Raw genomic sequence first — 20692 nt, 5'->3', positions numbered from 1 at the left:
TAGTACTCGGCGACGGAGTCTCTCTCCCACCACGAAACCCACACCAAACTTGCGCTCCTTTATATGGCCACTGTAGTAAATGCCACAAGGACCTAGAAGGAGACTATTTTGAATAAAATAAATTGATTTTGCCAAAAAGCCCTTTGTTCTGTTTTTTTTGTTTAAGTCCTGTTTACTTTAGAAGATACCTTTTCAATCAACCAGTTTCAAGTTGTTATACTGTTCATTTAACACCTAATAGATACAGATATTGAGGTATATACATATATATAGCTAATCTGAATGAAGAGATGAGCGGAAATCCGGTTGAGTGTCTGTCAGTCCATCTGAATAAAAGTGAAAATATTTGATATAAATTACTACATACGTTCCTTGGCACTTAAGGGAGGCCGGTATTGCAGATGGGCCATTAAATATTTGAAATGCTGTAATTTGATGCAGAATATTAGCAAAGGACACCAGGAGGCAAAATAATTTTTTAAATAGTATTTATTTCTGGCCCTTAAATAGTTTATTTTTTTAATATTTCTTTATTTGTTGGATTAGCTAGATAAAGCGTAACAATAAGTATTCAAATCTTAAATCTATTTAAATCTAAAGAAGATCAAGAATATCGTTGAATTGTGGTTTGGTAGAACGTTGCTCTCTAGTAGGCTGGTAGATCACCTCCTTTTCAACGCGTTTGATTGCAGGAAGGCGTTAGCCAATGGGTTTGAATGTTTGCGAAGTTTAGAAATACTTATATCTCATTCTGCTGTTTACTATCTACTTCTTAACCACAGGAATATCAAGATTTTTATGAATGTTTTCATTGCACATGTACCCAGGTGTTTCAGTGATTGTTCTAAGCATTTTAGATTAGAACCTTTGTATTATATCAATATTGGTTGCGCACACAGTTGAATGCCATACATTCAAATTGGTTTTATGATTGCACTGTATAATAGGACTTTGTTGTCTAGGCTAAGTTTGGAATTTTTTCATGAAAGTTTTTTTACTCGCTATATGTTTTCGCCACGTGAGCCTTCGATCCAGGTGAATCTCAAGATAAGTAACTTCATTCAAATGAGGTAATAGAACATTGTTTATTTTAACTGTCCTACACGTTTCTGGTCTTAGCATGAATGTATGTATGTAACATGTTTGCATTTCTGCTCGCCAATTGGCTAACCATTCATCGACAAAAGTTAAGTGCTCTGCTCTAATATTCGGTATGCTCCGATGGGGCATTACCTACGCCTTTACAAGTTTCTCTATTTCATTATTGGTGATCTTTTTAAAACCAACTGGTTTATTGTTTTTCGGTGTTGCCAATACAGCTGCTTTAGTTATTACATCATTCTCTTACACAATTCTCTTATTAGTTTTATGAAATGTTAGAGAAAATTTAGGATCAAATATCATGGACTGTTCGTATAATTTTGTTATTACAGTTGAATTATCAGATTATAAAAGATATATCTATATTTTTGACTAGTAGGTCGGCTTACAAGGCGATATTATATCCAATTTATTATGCTTATTTATAATAGTGTGATTCAGCTGTCGTTCCTTAGGATCAATTAGTCGTGAGCCCCAATACGTGTGTTTTGCATTGCAATCTTCACCTTCTGGAAATCTATGACCTAGAAATCCAAGAAACTATTTAAATTGGACGTTTGTAATTTTAAATCGAAGTGAGCAGTCTATCCCCGTAAGGTTTAAGTCCCCGCAGCGATTTGTAACAAAGAGTATAAATCCCGGTATACAGTTTTTATTAGTAAAATACGTTTTTGACAATAGCATTAAATCTATATTATATTCATCCACAAATCCAATAAGTCCCAATTTATGTTGGTTAACACCGTTAGCATTCCGTATGCAAATGTTCAATACGTTAATTTTTTACTTAAAAAAGTTTGTAACATTTATTTCTGTGATTTGATTATCTCTTCAATCACGTTTTGCATTGTAGACATAAATTGTGTCAAACATTGGCTAAACTTGAAAATCATGGTTTCAGCGCTTCAATTTGGTTGGTTTTGAGGCAATTGCATTTGTGCAGTGTCGCTTTTCACAACGTTTGCATAAATCCCTTGAGCAGCATTGTCATTAGGATTTTTTGGTTTTAAAATATGAACGGGGATATCAATATTTTCGTTAGGACGAATATTTAACATTTGGTTGCGACGTGCTTGAATACCGACAGACAAAATAGAATTTGCTTTAATGCTAAAACCCCCTTCTACTAAAACATCTTTCACATCATTACAGTCTACCGAAGACTATATATAATACCTTTTATGACAACAACTAGGATATTTGAGCTCTTCAGTTTATTTGACAAGTATTTTAAAAGATCTATGAAACTTTTTTCAGTGTAGGTTTGAATTTTTACTTCATCTATGTTACCTTTTTTCAAGGGCACAACGTGAAAATTGTTTGTGCCTATTATATTGCTTATTTTAGAAAGAAGAGCATTGAGCTGTGTTCTCGCAAATAAATTCGAGAGGGCTTGGCATTCACGACTAAGGTGGTACGCTTTACTCAGTAAAGCAAATCTGTTGTTGTGGTACGCTTTACTCAGTAAAGCAAATCTGTTGCCATTAAGAATTTCTGGCTTATTATTATTTGGCGTGCCTGATTGAAATTTTTTGGTATTGACCGCTGATTTAGTAGGACTAGATTTCCTTTTTACATTAATGTAGCAATTAATAGGTACCTGTCTGAACTGATGGTCTTTTTTTTTTTTTGCTTTGTATATTCTCACCTTGCATTTTGTTTTCCCTCTCTGTCCGGGTGCTTGCTAGTTATCCGTTTGCTGTTCTCCGCTACTTCTGCTGATTGCGCTTGTTTACTTGCTCTTTCAGCTGATCGCTGCGATGATGAGTCATCGCCGTTACTTTTGTTTTTGTTAGGAGTTGTTTTTTGTCTCAACAAAGCTGAAGTAGGCATTTAAAGAATGCCTACGGTTTTGCTGGTGAGGCTGCGAAGCACTCATTGTTGTTTTTTTTTTGTTTGTATCTATTTGCTTTGTGCACCATTTGTTAATTTTTATTATTAAAAGTTTGTGTGCACTGTTTTTATACGCTAAACAGGGTATACTAAGTTTGTCATGAAGTTTGTAACACTCAGAAGGAAGGGTCGGAGACCCTATAAAGTATTTATATACATGATCAGTATGTCGAGCTGATTCGATTTAAAATTTGGTATAGATTATTTCCTAAGGCAACAATGTAATATCCGAAGAAATTGTTTAGATCGGATTACTATAGTATACAGCTGCCATACAAACTGAATGATCGGAACCAAGGGCTTGTATGGAAAGTTTCGCATTTGACGTCGTATCTCCAAAAAAATTGTTAAGGACGGATTACTTTAGCCTATAGCTTCCATACAACCTTAACACAGTTACTAAGGGGAAATGCACCCGTGAAGGGTATTTAGCTTCGGTGCAACCGAAGTTAACGTTTTTTCTTGTTTCTTTGATAGTTTTTTTTTAAATTATTATTCTTGTTTGCTTACTTTTTGCAAAAACGTGAATCACGGAGGGAATTCAAAAACACGTCCGTATTCCTCAAGCACTTTGCTTTTTTTGTAAATAGTTATTTGTTCATATTTTAAAACCGCTTTAGTTAACTCAACTACATTTGAGAAGATATATTTTTAGCACTCTTTCTTAGAAGTAAAATCAAATAGTAACCACGCTAACTCTCCACATAAGTGTTATATTGCCAGTACTACTAAAAGTGCCATAATTCACTGAATTTAAATTTACCCGAATTTGGGTGAAATTGGATGACTTTAACATTTAAAAAACTTCTAATTCCATCTGATTATTTCCCTTAACAAGTATACAAATAAAATATTTTGGAACTGCTTTGACTTTATACCGCATTTATTGGTCAATATATAGGGTAATTCATTTAGAGGTTTCCTACTTTTTTACTCCTTCAAATTGTATAGAGACTATTTATTATTATTCGAACATTCTTTTGCATTTTTTGAAGATTATCTCTTTCAAATGTTGGCCGCGGTTACGTTTCAGAAGGTCCTCTGGTCATGTTAGACTTTAGACTTTACATATCCCTACAGCAAAAAGTCTAACGCTGTAATGTCACCCGATCTTGTTGGCCAATTGACCGGTCCCAGACGTGAAAGTATCTGCTTACCGCAATGTTCTCTCAATAAATCGATTAATTGATGCGATATGTGGGAAATGGCGCCAACTTGTTGAAATCATGAGCTTCAATTTCAGGCCTCAATTAGTCGGTTATCATGGTGCGATAACGGTCGCCATTGACGGTTTCAGTTCTTGTACAAGCTTTATTGTTCGTTCATTATTTAAGATCGCGACGTAAAATGCGCCAAGATGTTTCATATTTTAGTCCGAGTTGCTGCGAACGGCTATATTTTCTTCACCACGTGCTGAACATATTCTATTCGGACGAATATTATCCAATAATGAATTGTGGGTTTCATGATGAGCGATGGTGTTGCAAATAGTTCGCTCAGTAGCCCGATTTTGTTGACCATAAGTAAAACGAAGATCGAGAATAATATTTTTTAATAAAAGTTTATCGGTTGCTTATTATTTTTGTTTAAATTTTACACCGATTTGAATGAAATTCTGTTGTAATATCCCCGAGGAAAAATTGAACGGTTTTACTTATTTTGCTATACTATATTTCAATATTTATAACAACATTCTACCGTATTTTCTACTTCTCGATTGAATTTTTATGATATCTTAGTGAAATTAAGTATTTATCTCTGAAATAAATTGTTTTAATGTAATAGTTTGTCCATAGTTGAAAATATTTCCCACCATTGAACAGCCCGAGTATAAAATCTAGAAAATTGAACTTATGATTTTTCTAATGTATGGTTTTAGTAATCTTAACATCGCTTTGTATGTGTTCATAACATAAATATATATGTATGTCATTTAACATAGCTTTTAAATAATTTTAGATCCAAATCCCCCAGAGCACTTAACACTGAAGTCATCAACAAACACATCATTACAGTTTGAGTGGAATTTGCCAGTAAATTCTAATGGAAATATTAAGTTATACATTTCATATTTTCAACACATAGGACCAAAATATTTTGTTTCATCGAAATGCTCTTTCGTAACTGTGGAAGCCATATCACGAGAAACAGCTGGTTTGCAGCAGACTTTTCAAAACTTACTGGCATATACTTCATATAGCCTTCAAGTAGCAGCTCAAAATGAATATGGCGTGGGACATTACAGCAGACCACTTGTTGTGGAAACTGCACCATGGAGTATGTTTTTGACTAAAAACAAAAATCGGATATATTTTATGTTATTTATAGTTTCAGAACCACTTGAAAACCTTAACGCAGCAACATTTGGTCCGTATCCTACGGAAGATCAATATCAAGCGCACGTTGTCATCACGTGGACGATTCCATGTATTACAAATGGAGAAATTCAGACATTTCAGCTCAATATTTTCGGCGTACGTGAGGGTCAATCCAATCATACCTACAATCGAACAATATTACCAGTCTATGATAGTAACGGCTACGTCACTTACAAGGAAATTAATTTAAAACCTGATTTTGACTACTTTGTCGAAATCACTGTAAATATAGAAGAAGTAAGTAAGAGTAGCCTACCAGCATCTACAAGTTTCAAGGCACCATCCGCAAGTAAGTATTAAGCTTTTCTTTTTAAAGTTAAACAACGGGGAAAAATATACTATAAAGAAAAAAAAAATACGCTAACAATCTGCAAGCTTCAAAAGAAGGAAATATTTTGAAATGTTGCCAACATTTTATATTAAAAATGTTGCAAAAGTATTCTATTGTTATACTTCATTCAGCAAACTAAGTTAAGTTATAACCACGTTCACCACCCAAATATTGGCATTGGTGTAAAAATTATACAATGCCCATGGCTCCGCCCACTTACAGATATGCATTATAAGAGAAGTATTAAACAATTTTCAGTCATAAGGTGGCACTTACTAAAGACATTATTCATGTAAAGTTTCATCCCGTTATATTAATTGCTTCTTGATTTGTGTGCTAGAAACTGAACGAATCAAGTGGAATTTAAAATTGTGCTATATTATAAGTAAGCATGGTTGTTATCCGATTTCGTCCACTTTCACAGTGTAACATAAGAATGTAAGACTGCCACGTATAAAATTTTGTCGAAATCGGTCAGTCGGGTAACGAGATATGGGATTTCCCTAAAAAGAACGGTGCCACGCCCATGGTCAACTTTTCACAACAGCTCCCATTAAGCTCTCTCACGAAAAATTTAATGTATCTGGCTTAATTAGTTATTGATTTATCGCGTTTCAGTAGTTTTAAATATTACCGTTATATGAGGGGAGAGCGAGGTTATCCCCCGATTCATAGAAGTTCTTATACGATTGTACTCAGCAAATTTGATTGTTGTAACATAAGCGGTTTAGGAGATATATTCAATATTCGAAAATATTAAACATATTAGAGGGCGTGACCATACCCCCTTTTTCAAAATTGTTTATCCACAAATGCTCCTTGCTACTACCATGCCCTGTGTCAAATTAAAATTGTATACCTTAATTTAGTGCTTACTTTATATGTTTATATGTATTCGGTTAAATGCGATTTGTGGGCGTGGTAGCGGTCCGACTACGCCCATCTACGAACTAGAATTTTTTTGTTGCACCAAGCTTTATCGAGATATCTCAATTTAAGTGTTAAGTGTTAAGGACTAAAGTTATGTTCAACTGTACATAGTTGTGTGTCAGTTATTAATATTTAACCAATTTTTTGTTTTTTTTTTGTTGTGCGAACATTACCAGTACATACAGTTATAAGCGTATGTAAGTATATGTAGTAAATTTCAAAAATAAGCCACGCTGAGAAGTCGTTACGACGTTGAGTTGATGCTGTTGAGAAGCTACATGTAGCTGTTTCTGTGGTTGCCAGGCAAATTTTGATGTTGCTTTAGCTTTTCGCTTTTATGTTACATATGTATGTATTTATAATCAACGGTGTTGTTTAATCCCAGACAGAATTGCTAAGCTGTCAGTAATCAATTCTGATTTTCAATGGTGTCGCAGAATCTGATTGGATTTTCGTCTTTTCGAACATTCGCAAAACCAATATTCGAACCAGCTGTTTACTAATGTGATCCTATTAAAGTTTCTAATAAGTTCCGAATTTAAGGAAGATTTTAAGAGATAACATCTATAGAATGAATATAGACACATTTGGGTGTTAAATTACGAAACGAAAGTGAATCATTATTAATAGTTAATAAAATATTGACTTGTAATGTACCATTAGAAATAATGAGAAACAACAAAGCATTGTTGAAGTTGGGATAGAATGAACTGAAAGATAAATTGACTGAGCTAGGACTTACGTTGACGGGACGAAATATGACATTACAAGATCGGCTGCTTAAATATTTTGGTTAAATTGTAGATGTTGATGACGACAATAATGAAGGTGATCAGCAAGAGATGTTCCACACCAGGCACACAGTCGTACGCTATTCACTTTACGTGATATACAGAATTTATTAACATCCTTTAGCGCATCTGGATCTCCTTCAATCAAACTGAAAATGCAGAAGGGGTCAAGTAGAACGCGTTGCAAAAGTTCTTTTATGCGAAACAGCTTTAAAAGGTGCAGCAAAGTTATTTATACGTAGTCACCGAGGCATTGCTAATTGGGAAGGTTTAATGCAGTCTTTACGGTCAGAATTTGGTACTGTAGTATCAGCCAATGAGGTACATCTTATGTTACGTAGCCGTAGAAAGCGTTATAGTGAAGACTTTAAAGAATATCTATATAGTCATATGGAAATAAGTAAACAAATACATGATATAGGTCGATTTGAGTATTTCATAGAGGGCATTCGTGATACGAGACAAAATAAAAGTAATCTTTATCAAGCGGGATTGAACTGCATTAATCGATACTGGATGTGACGTTTGCTTAATACGATATGAAACTGTATTACTTTTGGAAGAAAATATAGAATTAAACGATGATAAGCGGTGTTTAAGGGGTACTAGCGGTAGTGTACGTTACACATTGGGTAGTTTTAGTATTTCTGTTAAAGTTGACGAGTTGAAAGTTAATGTTATTGTCACCTTGTTCGAGAACGAGACATGGCGTACGATCATTGATACGATACGATATCCTCAAACAGGTAGATTTGATTGTTTCAGAAGATTTGATAGTATTTAAACATAAGAACAAAATAAATAAAAATAGACTCGTAGAAAAAGCCGATACAAAGATAAAAGATGTTATAGAGAGAATAAATGAAAAAGAAGAGTTGTTGGAAGAAATTAAATATTTTTGTCTAATAGCCGCAAATTATAAAACAACAGAACCAGATGTAGACTTGTCGCATTTAAAGTAAGTCGATGTGAAAACAATTAAACACTTAATTACCAGTTGTAAACCAAGGGGCGCGCATGTTCCCAATCTCAATGAAAATTTTATTAACTCATGATATTCCACTTTATGAAAGTCCAAGACGTATGTCGTATGCTGACAAAACATTTATAGATAACCAAGTAAAAAAGTGGTTGGAGGAAGGGATTATCAAAGATAGTATATCAGAATATGCATCGCCAATAGTAGTTGCGTCCAAGAAAGACGGTAGCAAACGACTCAGTTTTGGTTATAAATAAACTAAAACACCAAGCTTCGGTATTTGGTAATCCCAGACGTATTATATCGGGCAGAGGTACTGCCTTCACCTCAAACACTTTTAAAGAATATTGTGAGAAGGAAGGTATTCAACACCTCCTGATTGCTACAGGTGTTCAGCACGGAAATGGTCAAATAGAACGTATCCACAAAATAATAATACTCATGTTGTCGAAGCTATGTTCAGAAAATCTAGGACAGTGGTATAAACATATCGAGCGTATTTAACAAACAACAAAGAATACTCCATCAAGAAGTACTAAATATTTACCTTTTAAGCTTTTAACAGGTCGTAAAATGAGAGTAGTAGTGACCCTAGATATAGTGAGCTATTTTAAGAAACGACTTAAGTTAAATGAAAATAGAGAAGACGTACGTTAAAAAGCGAAGGAAAACATTGACAAAATACTGGACGAAAACCGCAAAGCGTTTAATGACAATCAAAAAGAATAAACAAAGTACAGGATTAACGAGATAGTAGCCATTAAGTGAACGCTCGGGATTAAAACTAAAACCGGAGGTTTTGCCACACGGAAGATATGAGGTACAAAAAGTAGGAGACCATGAAGAGACCGCCAAAACCATTTCAATCGAACCTGAGGCATCGTTCATGTCGAATGAGGCGTCAGGAGAGCCGAATTGACCGAACTTGTGGAAGCAAATGAAACGGACCCTAACACGGACAACAACATATCTCAACGACATAGTTAAAGTTGATCAACGCCGCGAGCAAGTCGCAATATGAAAATATAAAATTGTTAAAAAAAACTAAGATATTGAAAATAAGGAAACTTAAATGTAAAACTAAAACTTTGTATGAATTAAATATAAATAAGCAATGTGTGTTGCATAAAAAAAATTTTCCCACATTTATATACATATATAAATATATATTTAACTTGCTTAGTATTAGGTGATACGTACCACCGTGAGGTGAACAAAACTATAATTCTCTATAGCAACTGGTTTCAAGAGTATAAAAATAGTAAGACTATATTCAGAACTGAAAATTCTTGATTTATTCTTTAAAACGTATATCCTCCCTTTCAAAGTAATTGCCCTTGACCCCAATACACTTCTGCCAAGGTTTTCTTCCAATACTACTTGAAACAGTTTAAGTCAATTTCCGGAATAGCCTTCCATGTGCGTAGCAATTCACGTTTAATCTTTTCAATTGACGCAAAATGATTCCCCGGAGAGGTTTGAGTTTGCTGAATAGCCAGAAGTCAGAATCAGAAGTGATGAATCAGACAAATACGGTGGTTGCGGCACGATATTGATTCATTGATTGGTTGGCCAAAAACACACGAATAATTAGCATTATGTCTGGTGCAAAAACCAAGAGTACATAACACTCAAATATTATTCCTTGTTGTTAGTATGAAATGTCGAAAGTCCACCACACCTCGATAATCGAAGAAAATTTTCTACATAACCTTGATTTGACCTCCTTTGAAGTGTTTTTTTCGCCTTCAGCTCACCTTTCCACGATATTCGGACAATTTATCATCAGTTTCTGGGTTGTAAGCACAAATCCAAAACTCACCGCCAGTAATAATATGTTTCATGATATCCTGACAGTCGGAAAACATAGTTTCACAGACGCTAAGTTGACACTTTTTCTCGAAAAAGTTAAGTGATTTAAGAACCAACCATTCTTTCACTTTTCTTAAGTCCAAATGATCTTTCAAAGTGGTTTTCACTTATTCTTCCGATATTCCAAAGATGCCAGTAAGATCACTCACCGTTAATAGTCTATACTCAGCCAGAAATTAATTTATTTGATTGACTTGTTGATCATCAGTTGCTTAATAATATTTTACTATTTTTGAGTTGTAGTGTGAAAATAGACGGAAGCGGACAACAAGCACGCTTACTGCCCATATAACATTATTTCAAATACTCATTCATTGATTTTACGGTATACATATTATATAAATCCAACACTAAAATATGTCAAAACAAGTCTTCAAAAATAAAAGCTTCAATGTAAGCTATCACAAGGTTAAAAATGGCAGTAATCGGACTATAACTTCTCAGATCAGTGGTACCTATTACTGAGTGTTTACCAACAATATCAACCACTCTTTAAGAAATAACATTCAAGAAATTCAGAGAACATCTCTCCTTCCAATATCCATATACCGTATTATATTTACATATGTACTAAAGAAAATGTTCGGTTTTTATTATTTCGGATTTTATTAAATTTACCATATTTTGCTCAGTTTGAACGAACTAAAACGAAAGGATAGTGCATATTCCAATTATGTTAAAAGTCAAAAAAATTAATTAATTAAAAATTATGTTTCAAGTCTTAAGCATGGGCTTAAAATTCTTGTAAGCAATATTTGAATATTTTTATTACCAATTATTAAGGTACAATACCTCTTGGTAGCGAAAGTTATACTGAAAGTAGGAGTGATGAGTCCCGAAATATAGGTCTTCAACTAAATGTGGGCGATGCCACGCCAATCTTCCAATGTAGGCTCCTATAAAGTCCTTTTGTTTCATCGTGGGGGTAAAATTTAATGTTTCTGCCGCACTCGCTTATTTGTTTATCGCGCTTTTACCTGTTTTTAACAAAACCGTTATAGAGGCATCGTTATTATCTAATTTCATCCATTTTCACACAGTCGGTAGGAGTTCTCAGAGAATTTGTACTTAAGGAATTTGGTTATCACATCTTTAGTCGTTTAAAATAGATGATAATATGTAACGTACGTACAATCGTTTAGAATAAAAATATACGTTCAGCTCGAAAATAAACTTTTGTTTGTTGAGGAGATTGAATACCTACTTATCTATACATACATATAAGTAATTACGCTAACAAAAAAGTTTGTGTTTACATATATGCATAAAATGTATACTGTTGGAGACGTGCAGAAGTGCACAACGTTATTACGTCGGGAACGAAGAATAACTAGTGGTGGCATGTTTTTATTCTTCTTCTTTATTGGCATTATAGACGAGTTTGCAAGAGCTGATACTCAACATCGGAGGTACCAATTTCAAATATTGGGGTATAAAGGCAGCTCATTTTCGCTGAATCTATCCACCGTTGTGCCAAAGGAGCCCTTTTTGCTACCTTGGCGTTAAAGGCGTAAAGCACAATTTTGACATCATGGAGGTGTCAGCTCTCATAGGTGCGCTCATAGAAGACGTCTTTGGTCACATCGGTCTTTAATTTAACGAAGACATCAATCAAATGGGCAGCAGCACCTTCCCAATAAGGGGCCGGACATCCCAGGTGCATGTCCTTAAATCTTAGTCCTTAATACGTTTGCAGTGGTCGTCATCTAAAAGGGATCTCTCATCCGAAGCTAATTTATTTTCATTGAGGTTGTTTTGTTAATGGCGGGATGTTTCGCTTCTCATTTTAGCTCGCATTCAAATAGATGTTACGCACTGATTTTCTTCCGCTGCGACTGGACTTCGGAGCGACTGCAACTGACTGGAATCGGTATAGATCATTCCTATCTAACGACCGAGCGGCTGGTCATTTGGCTCCGAGCACCAGGAGAGGCAGAACAAACATTTTCGCGCGACGTGTTTCTGTGAGTGGTGCAAGTGGAAAATGCAACATTAGTAAGAGCAGAGGTACGCGATTATATTTTGTGTGAAACTCTGTATATCTGCAGCAGAGATATTTGGTATAATCAAACAGGCTTACCTTTTTGGAGGGTCGACAATGTGGCTTGTGTGCGAAAAGTTTAGAACTCACGCCTTCGACTAAGTATTCGTTTAATTGCCCAGATGTTAAATTAATCAAAATCAGTTTTCATGACATTGTAACGGAGCCATTGAACATGCGCAAGGTTTGCGCGAAGATGGTCCTAAAAGTGCTCACTGACGACCTGAAATTGCAGTGAGTGAAAGTGTGCCAAGAATGTTTGAACATGTGTGAAAGTGATCACAGGTGACGAGTCCTGGATCTTTGATATGAGGCAAATTTGTCTTGTTTTGAGACGACAGATGCATCGCAGAAGGAGCATATTTTGAAAGTTTTTAAAGAATTGTAACGATTAGTTCAATATATTTTTTTAAACCGACTATTACATTCCGGACAAACACTGTATGTGAGATAAATGTGTACAGCTTACGGCAGATGCATAAAATTATTTTGGAATGTTAGAAATTAACTTATTAAAAAGTAATTTTCCAAGGTTAATTTATGTAGTCGGTTGTTTCGGCAATCTCAACAACACCGAAAAAGGAAGTCATTGCATTTTTTTCAGTTTTTTTCTGAGGTTGGTTTGTTGTAACTTCAAACGAAAATTTAATTGACAACGTTCATTTTTGGAAATAGAAAAATGAAAATTTTCAGGTTAATTGCAAGTGCATTGTTTGATAGTTAAATTTTTACCTTTTTCTAAGGTTAATTGGATGGTTGAGTCGACATCAACAGCACTGCAATTCGAGAGATATTTTCTTCGTGTGTTTTGGTGGTATCCCATTTGTACCTTTATTATTGGTGTGTTTATTTATTACTCTTATATAAAGAATTAATGAACGAGTAGAGTTGAAATTTGGTTAACTGTCTGTTTGTCCGTCCGTCCATACTTGCAAGCTGTAGCTTGGGTAAAAATTAAAATATCTAATGAAATTTGAATATCCCGTTTTACTCTCATGTAACGGTAATTCAAAAAGCGCAGCCAGGTCCTTCTCCACCTGCTTCTTCCAACGGAGTGGAGGTCTCCCTCTTCCTCTTCTTCCCCCGGCGGGTACTGCGTCGAATACTTTCAGAGCTGGAGAGTTTCCGTCCATTCGGAAAACATTACCTAGCCAGCGTAGCCGCTGTCTATTAATTAGCTGAACTATGTCAATGTCGTCACATATCTCATACAGCTCATCGTTCCATCGAATGCGATATTCGATAATCTTTCACAGAACTCTTCTGTCGAAAACTCGCAATGTCGACTCATCAGTTGTTGACATCGTCCAAGCCTCTGCACCATATAGCAGGACGGGAGTTATGAGTGACTTATAGAGTTTGGTTTTTGTTTGTCGAGAGAGAAGAGTTATCCTGCAAGATAGATGAAATTATCTACAACTTCAAAGTTATGACTATCAGCAGCGACATGAGTGCCTAGTCGCGAGTGTGACGACTGTTTGTTTGATGGCAGGAGATATTTCGTCTTGCCTCGTTCACTGCCGGACCCATTTGCTTTGCGTCCTTGTCCAGCCTGCAGAAAGCAGAACTAACGGCGCGGGTGTTGAGACCGATGATATCAATATAATCGGCATACGCCAGCAGCTGTACACTCTTATAAAAGATTTTAACTGTTCGATTAAGTTCTGCAGTTCGACTATTTTCTTCAGAACCAGGTTGAAGAAGTCGCACGATAGRGASTCACCTTGTCTGAAACCTCGTTTAATATCGAACGGCTCGGAGAGGTCCTTCCCGATTCTGACGGAGATTTAGGTGTTGCTCAACGTCAGTTTAAGGTCCAATCAGTTTGTTGACGGTGGGCTTTAATCTTTCACAGAATACCCTATAAGAACCTTATATGTAATGTTGAGTAGGCTTATCCCACAGTAGTTGGCGCAGATTGTGGGGTCTCCTTTTTTGTGGATTGGGCATAGCACACTTAAATTCCAATCGTTGGGCATGCTCCGTCCGACCATATTTTACAAAGAAGCTGATGCATGCTCCGTATCAGTTCTTCGCCGCCGTGTTTGAATAGCTCGGCCGGCAATCCATCGGCCCCTCCGCTTTGTTGTTCTTCAGGCGGGGAATTGCTATTCGAACTCTTCATGGTTGGGCAATGGAACTTCTGCTCCATCGCCATCGTTTGGGGAATTGGGTTCGCCTGCGTTCGGTGTGCGTTCACTGCCATTCAGCAGGCGGGAGAAGTGTTCCCTCCATAATTTAAGTATGCTCTGGGCGGTGACTAGATCACCTTTGGGGGTTCTACAAGAGTATGCTCCGGTCTTGAAACCTTCTGTAAGCCGCCGCATTTTTTCGTAGGATTTTCGAGCATTACCCCTGTCGGCCAGCTTATCAAGCTCTTCGTACTCACGCATTTCGGCCTCTTTCTTTTTCTCTCTGCAAATGCGTCTCGCTTCCCTCTTCAACTCTTGGTATCTACCCCATCCCGCACGTGCTGCGGTCGACTCAACGTTGCGAGGGAGACAGCCTGTTTAATCTTCGCTGTGACACGGCACTCCTCGTCTTACCAGCTGTTCTTTTGCACTTTCCGAAAACGAATGGTTTCGGTTGCAGCTGTACGTAAGGAGTTTGAAATGCCGTCCCACAGTTCCCTTATACCGAGTTGTTGACGAGTGCTCTCAGAGAGCAGGAGTGCAAGCCGAGTAGGAAACTACACTACACTATAAAATTCCTTTTGAATTTTGGAAATGATTAATATAACGAGATTAAACTCTGCTCGAATAGTGCCTTTGAAGTTTATCGCCCCATGACCAAAAATTGTCAAAATCGGACTGAAGCTGTTCAAGCTCTTAGATACCAAACCCTAGTACCTATAGTAGACTTTCAGGCAAATATTATCTGTCAATATACTTAAATTATATACTTTGACAACTAATCATTTATTCGCAACGTTATTATAAATAAAAATATTTTTAAATCTTAGAAAATAAATTAACTCYCTTTGCGAGAGTTTAAAATATTCGGATACATCTGAGCTTAGTCTTTCTTTTCTTTAACCCAACTTTAAGTAAAGATTCTTGAATCCTATTATGTGAACCTATAGATGATAAAAAGGAAATATTTGAGTAAACATTAAGGGGAATGTTTATAAATTTCTTTGTTAAATTTATTATCTTATGTACAAATTCATTCAAAATGGTTTAATATGAACTTAATTCATTTCATCAACAGTACCAAAAAAGTTAGACGACCTGCAAATTCAAAAAATTGAAGTTGACTCTTTCTCCTCGCACAATCCCACAAAAACTGCTGCAGTTAAATTTCCGGTTGATATGCTAAATACCAATTTAGGATCAATAATATATATGGCTTTACTTGTATCGGAAAAGGTAAGCTTAAAATATTACAAATATATTATTATTATTCTTTACATGAATATGCATATACATTAGTATATTATATAAGAATGGATTGCAGGTGGCAATATGTATTGTTACTGAACGAGTAATGTGTAGTCCAGATGGCAACATTGTAGCCCATCGATTAATTAATCAAGTGTAAAGGTGGACACTCTCTTGTCTTCCTCATAAGCTTTAAAAATTCTTCCTCCAGGAGTTAAATTCTCCTGGTCATCCTGAAAATTCTCTCTTGTTCGCGTTCAGTGTCACGCTATGATCGGGTTCGATAAAGTCAGTTAAAGTCTGCATCCTCATTCCTTCGAGTACTTCTCGAACTATTGTTGTTTTTAGAGTGGAGGGATTTGAAGGATGGTTGGTTTGCCCATAATCTAACCACATTTGGTCTAGTTGTTCAATTAATTTTGCAGTTGTGTCTGGCATTATATTAATCTTTTTACTTTTTCTCCTTTGTAATAGCACTTTCTTTGACAATATTGTATTTTTCAATTTAAATTTCTTTTCTTTTAGTTTAAGAAATATAATACTAATTTTTAATACTTTTTTTCAATAAAATGGGAATATGGCAAACCTGGTTTTGCGAAGGAACATCGAATCAACAATTGTTTCTTGAACGAAATTCAAAGTAATTGTTAAATTCATCATAAATTAGTTAAATTCATTATTATGGATTATATTTCATTTTGAAATGTTGTATAAAACTTACCAATCATCAACAACATTCCTTAAAACGCAATGAAAATACTTATGTTACTTCACACATACATACATACATAATACGCACAATGTTTATTTTCTTTGTTTATTCTCTCTTGCTCTTCTATTGTAGATCATTCACAATGCGTAACTAGCTGTCAAAATTACCTGAGAAATAATAAATTTTTTTTCGTGAGCAATTACTTGAGAGGTGGATACCAACCTTAAGAACTAATGTTTACAATTAATTATACTTATCCTAGACGTATGTTTGCCGCTGCAACAGGTATGGAGCTTGCTGACGCTGCGCTTGCCACAGGTTGCCATTACATATGTCGCACTCTCAGCGATTTAGTGGTGTCATATTATATTACTTTGTATCATATGATATTAATGCACCATATGATACCTTTTGAATGTGTGGGGTGCTAACTTATATACATACATATATAGCCATTATTTCAAACAAAATCTCCGTTTTCACGGATAAAAAATGGCCGAACTTCACGTTTTGTCAAAAATTCAATGTGTCAACGGACAGACGCGACGTCACAACATTAGGGGGATTCTCTTGTTCTGCATTAACAAAAAAAGCTGTAACAAATATTTATAATTTAAATAGAAATTATAAAATCTATTTAAAATTTACCTTCCTCAACAATTTAATATCAAAATATGTATTTAAGTAAAATGACAGCCAGCACAGGGTTGCAATCACTATTTTACGAGAATCATTGTACGAGAATAAACATGAGTTTTGGTCTGACATATTTAACAGCCATTGTAAATAATTTTCTGCGTATGTTTGTTGTTGTGCCAGTGCACCAAGGGGAAATATCTGCAATTCGTGCACCGTGTAAGGGGTTTGCAAGAGCAAGAGACTACGCACGCGCATGTTATATTACTGACAAATGATACTATCTTGATTTGAAATTGATTTGTACTTACATACATATCTGTAAGATAGATGCCTATGAAAGTTTTAAATGATAAAAAGTGTGTGTTTGCATATTTATATTATTATTATATATTATGTTTTTAGGATATTACGATACATACTTATCTACACTAATAATATAAAGAGGAATGATTTGTACCTATTTTTGTATTTTGCCGATTTAAAAAATTCTTTCACCAATAAAATGCTACATTCTTCCAATTTGACATAGGCTACATTTCATTTTGAAAAAAATGAGGGATCCTTGGTGAAATTTGAACAATGTAACCGAAGGTGTAGAAAAATTAGTCTTAAAATGTCTTTCGTCGAATGCGCTGCCGAAACTATTAGCGATAGAACAAAATAATGTACAACAATATTGAAGAATATCATAATGTCAACAAAAAACTCCACGGTAGCATATGTCCAATTATTGCAGTTATGTCACTACAAAGCCTTTTTTCATTTTAAACATTAATGAAAATGCTAACCAAATTCAAATCATGCTATTTATGTACATATGTGGTTATATTAATTCTTATCCAAATAAATTATTTTATGGTTGAAATAGTTTTTATTTTAAAGAAATTAATATTTCAAATAAATTATATTTATTTCGACTATTAAAAAGTGGAGAAGAAAATTGATGACCTTCATGAAATATGCATATTCGCATAATATTTCGTTATCATTTCCATATTTGTACCAATAGAATTTCTATGACACATGCATATGTACATAYATTATTTCTTTGGYACATTTGTCTGTATGTTTACGAAAGCAAATGCGAGCCATATACATATGTACATAMATTCATATCAACAAGTGTCGCACGCTTCTTTCGCATCTCCGTTGTCAAGGTCAACCAATGGCTGAACACATTGAGCACGGCAGACTGCAAGCGACATTTGTCAAATATTAAAATACACACGTTCTTAGGGGCATAGTTATGGAGTTGTGCAGCTGCCTCAATACCTGTGCCCCCAAGAATGTGTGTATTCTAATATCTGTCGCGGTCATTGGTTCAGCAATTGTGTGATGATAGAAAATCCAAGCAGTGCCAAATAAAATAAACGAATGGCAGCCTATTGACCGCTTCCTTTGCCGCTGTAACAGCTTCGCCAACAAACTAGCGTAAATATGTATGCAGATGTATGAGCTTGCATACATATGGACGCAGATTTTTGTGAGTCACGGAAAAATCTTTTAGAATGGACAAATATTATAAATCGACAACTCCGTTGTTGCCACTTTTTTGACTTCTTTCTGTGAAGACGCATAGAAAGTTGTTCAATTATGAATGAAATCGTTTTTTGTTATAAAATTTACTACATTTGGGCTTCGCCAATTCGACTGCCAAAATGACGTTTGATGCTTCTGCAATTTGAGCAATTGTTGTTTTTGTAGAACAATGCTTCAAATTTTTGTTGGTGACATATTCACATGTGTAAGCATATGTATGTATRCAATTTAATTCCCGCGACGAGGGAATTTTTAAAAAATATATGTTTTACATCCGCGAACGCGTGGATAAAATAAGGACACGTGTGGTTCCTGTGGATTGCCAGAKGCAAATGAAATCTTTATTTCTGATTTAGTAATATATATACATTTTTGACTTATTTACTTAAACTTAAAGCTAAAGCTKAAGTGTAAGCATCAGCTAAATCCAGAAGAAAGAGTTAATTACAATAARTATTAGCTGTGACAGCAAATTCCAGCAGAACGTTAAGCGTTCTGTTTTCTTTACGATTGTTATAGCAGAAACAGTGAAAAACGTAGAATCGTGGGTCGTGTCAGCTGATTCGACCTATCGTACGCGTAATGTAAGTGCCCAGTGAAAAACGCTACTCCCTTCTCTCTTTAACGTCGGATGACGTGAGAATCTACAGCATTTTGGTTTTTGCCGTGGAAACGTGTTAGCTGATTGCCAATATGTATATACTGTAGCAATTATAAACTTTTATAATTCAGTCTGTTCAATATGTTTGAAATTTTCTCAAAATAACTTAAAATTGGAGTCGAATGCTATTATATACAAATACATAAACTATTTTTAATAGTTTGTTTTCAGTTTTGATATTTTATATTATAAACAATTGTAATTGAAAACATAGATGTGTACAAAACTATATACATATGCGTATTGAGCAATGGCAACATTGTTGAAATGTAAACAAGCTCCAACGTCAAATGAAAAACTTATTGGATTCAAAAATGAAAATACGTTTGTGAAAATATAAAGAAAATATGGGTGATGAAAAATTAATAGCTCTAGTAGAAGCTAGAGGTGAATTATACAACAAGAGCAGTCCATATTATAAGCTACAACCAGGAAAAGATGCTTCGTGGGCTGAAATCGGGAGGGAGTTGAACGCAAGTGGTAAGTTGCTTTGTTATTTACAACTGTTTATGTTTTTAATAATAATTAATTATATTTATAAAGGAGAAATGTGTCGCCGTAGATGGATGATACTTCGGGACCGATACGGGAGGGAAGTGCGGAAGGCTGACGCCCCCTCAGGCAGAGGGATGGAGTTCCACAGACAGTGGCATTTGATGGAGGCAATGTCGTTTATTAAGCCACATATTTTACCACGACCGTAAGTTTTAGTATATTAATTGAATATACATATTTGTATTTGTAATAAAARCTTAAATTTACAGGGTTATATTCTCACAAAATATTTGTGAAACCGCTGTCACTGATCAATCAGCTGAAGAAACACAACTGCAGCCACAAGGAGAAGAGCAGGAGGTGGAATCGCCATCGCCGTTATGGCCACCATTAACCCCAATCGCAATATCGCTGCCTTCGCCATCACCTCCTTTCCCCGTGACGCTAAGCCTACCATCCCCGACTCCTTCTTCCACATCAGTCTCACTTCCCTTACCATCATGCTCTACGCAGGTGGCTAACAAGAGAGGTCATCTGTGTCTACTAGCGAGGTTGACCGGAAAATGATTGAAGCCATCGAGCTTTTTAAGAATAAATCCTCATCAACACCAACAACCCAGCAAACCCAAYAACAAGAAACCGAAAACCCGGCTGTGCAGGCGTTCAGCACTTTAATGCAAGCAAGGGCAATGGAGAAAATGTTACAAGTTGCGTTTGAAGTTCAGAGGGAATAATATTAACAAAACATTTAATAATATTAATAATAGAGAGTTAATTAATAAAGAGTTATGAAGTATTTTTTTTAAATTATTATTTTAGCTTTATTTAAGTATTCGATAAATAATTAATTTGTAATGTATATAATTCCAAACATATGCTTTTGTTATACTCTCGCAACAAAGTTGCTAAAGAGAATATTATAGTTTTGTTCACATAACGGTTGTTTTTAA

General features: G+C 35.3%; 1 protein-coding gene across 1 annotated transcript in view; it reads left to right on the top strand.

The window, feature by feature from the left end:
• LOC108972997 (neogenin-like) overlaps positions 1 to 20692 on the top strand; it is a gene marked incomplete at its 5' end in the record, with an annotated part of 165377 nt that overhangs the window by 8049 nt on the left and 136636 nt on the right. Inside the window, 3 exons of the mRNA XM_018939982.1 lie at positions 4954 to 5271; positions 5323 to 5661; positions 15527 to 15684. Coding sequence (XP_018795527.1) covers positions 4954 to 5271; positions 5323 to 5661; positions 15527 to 15684 — 815 coding nt within the window. The remainder of the gene's footprint in view (positions 1 to 4953; positions 5272 to 5322; positions 5662 to 15526; positions 15685 to 20692) is intronic.

This window comes from Bactrocera latifrons, unplaced genomic scaffold (assembly GCF_001853355.1).
Source record: "Bactrocera latifrons isolate USDA-ARS-PBARC rearing strain unplaced genomic scaffold, ASM185335v1 scaffold_444, whole genome shotgun sequence".
Classification (NCBI taxonomy): domain Eukaryota; kingdom Metazoa; phylum Arthropoda; class Insecta; order Diptera; family Tephritidae; genus Bactrocera; species Bactrocera latifrons.
This window is presented reverse-complemented; position numbering and strand designations above follow the sequence as displayed.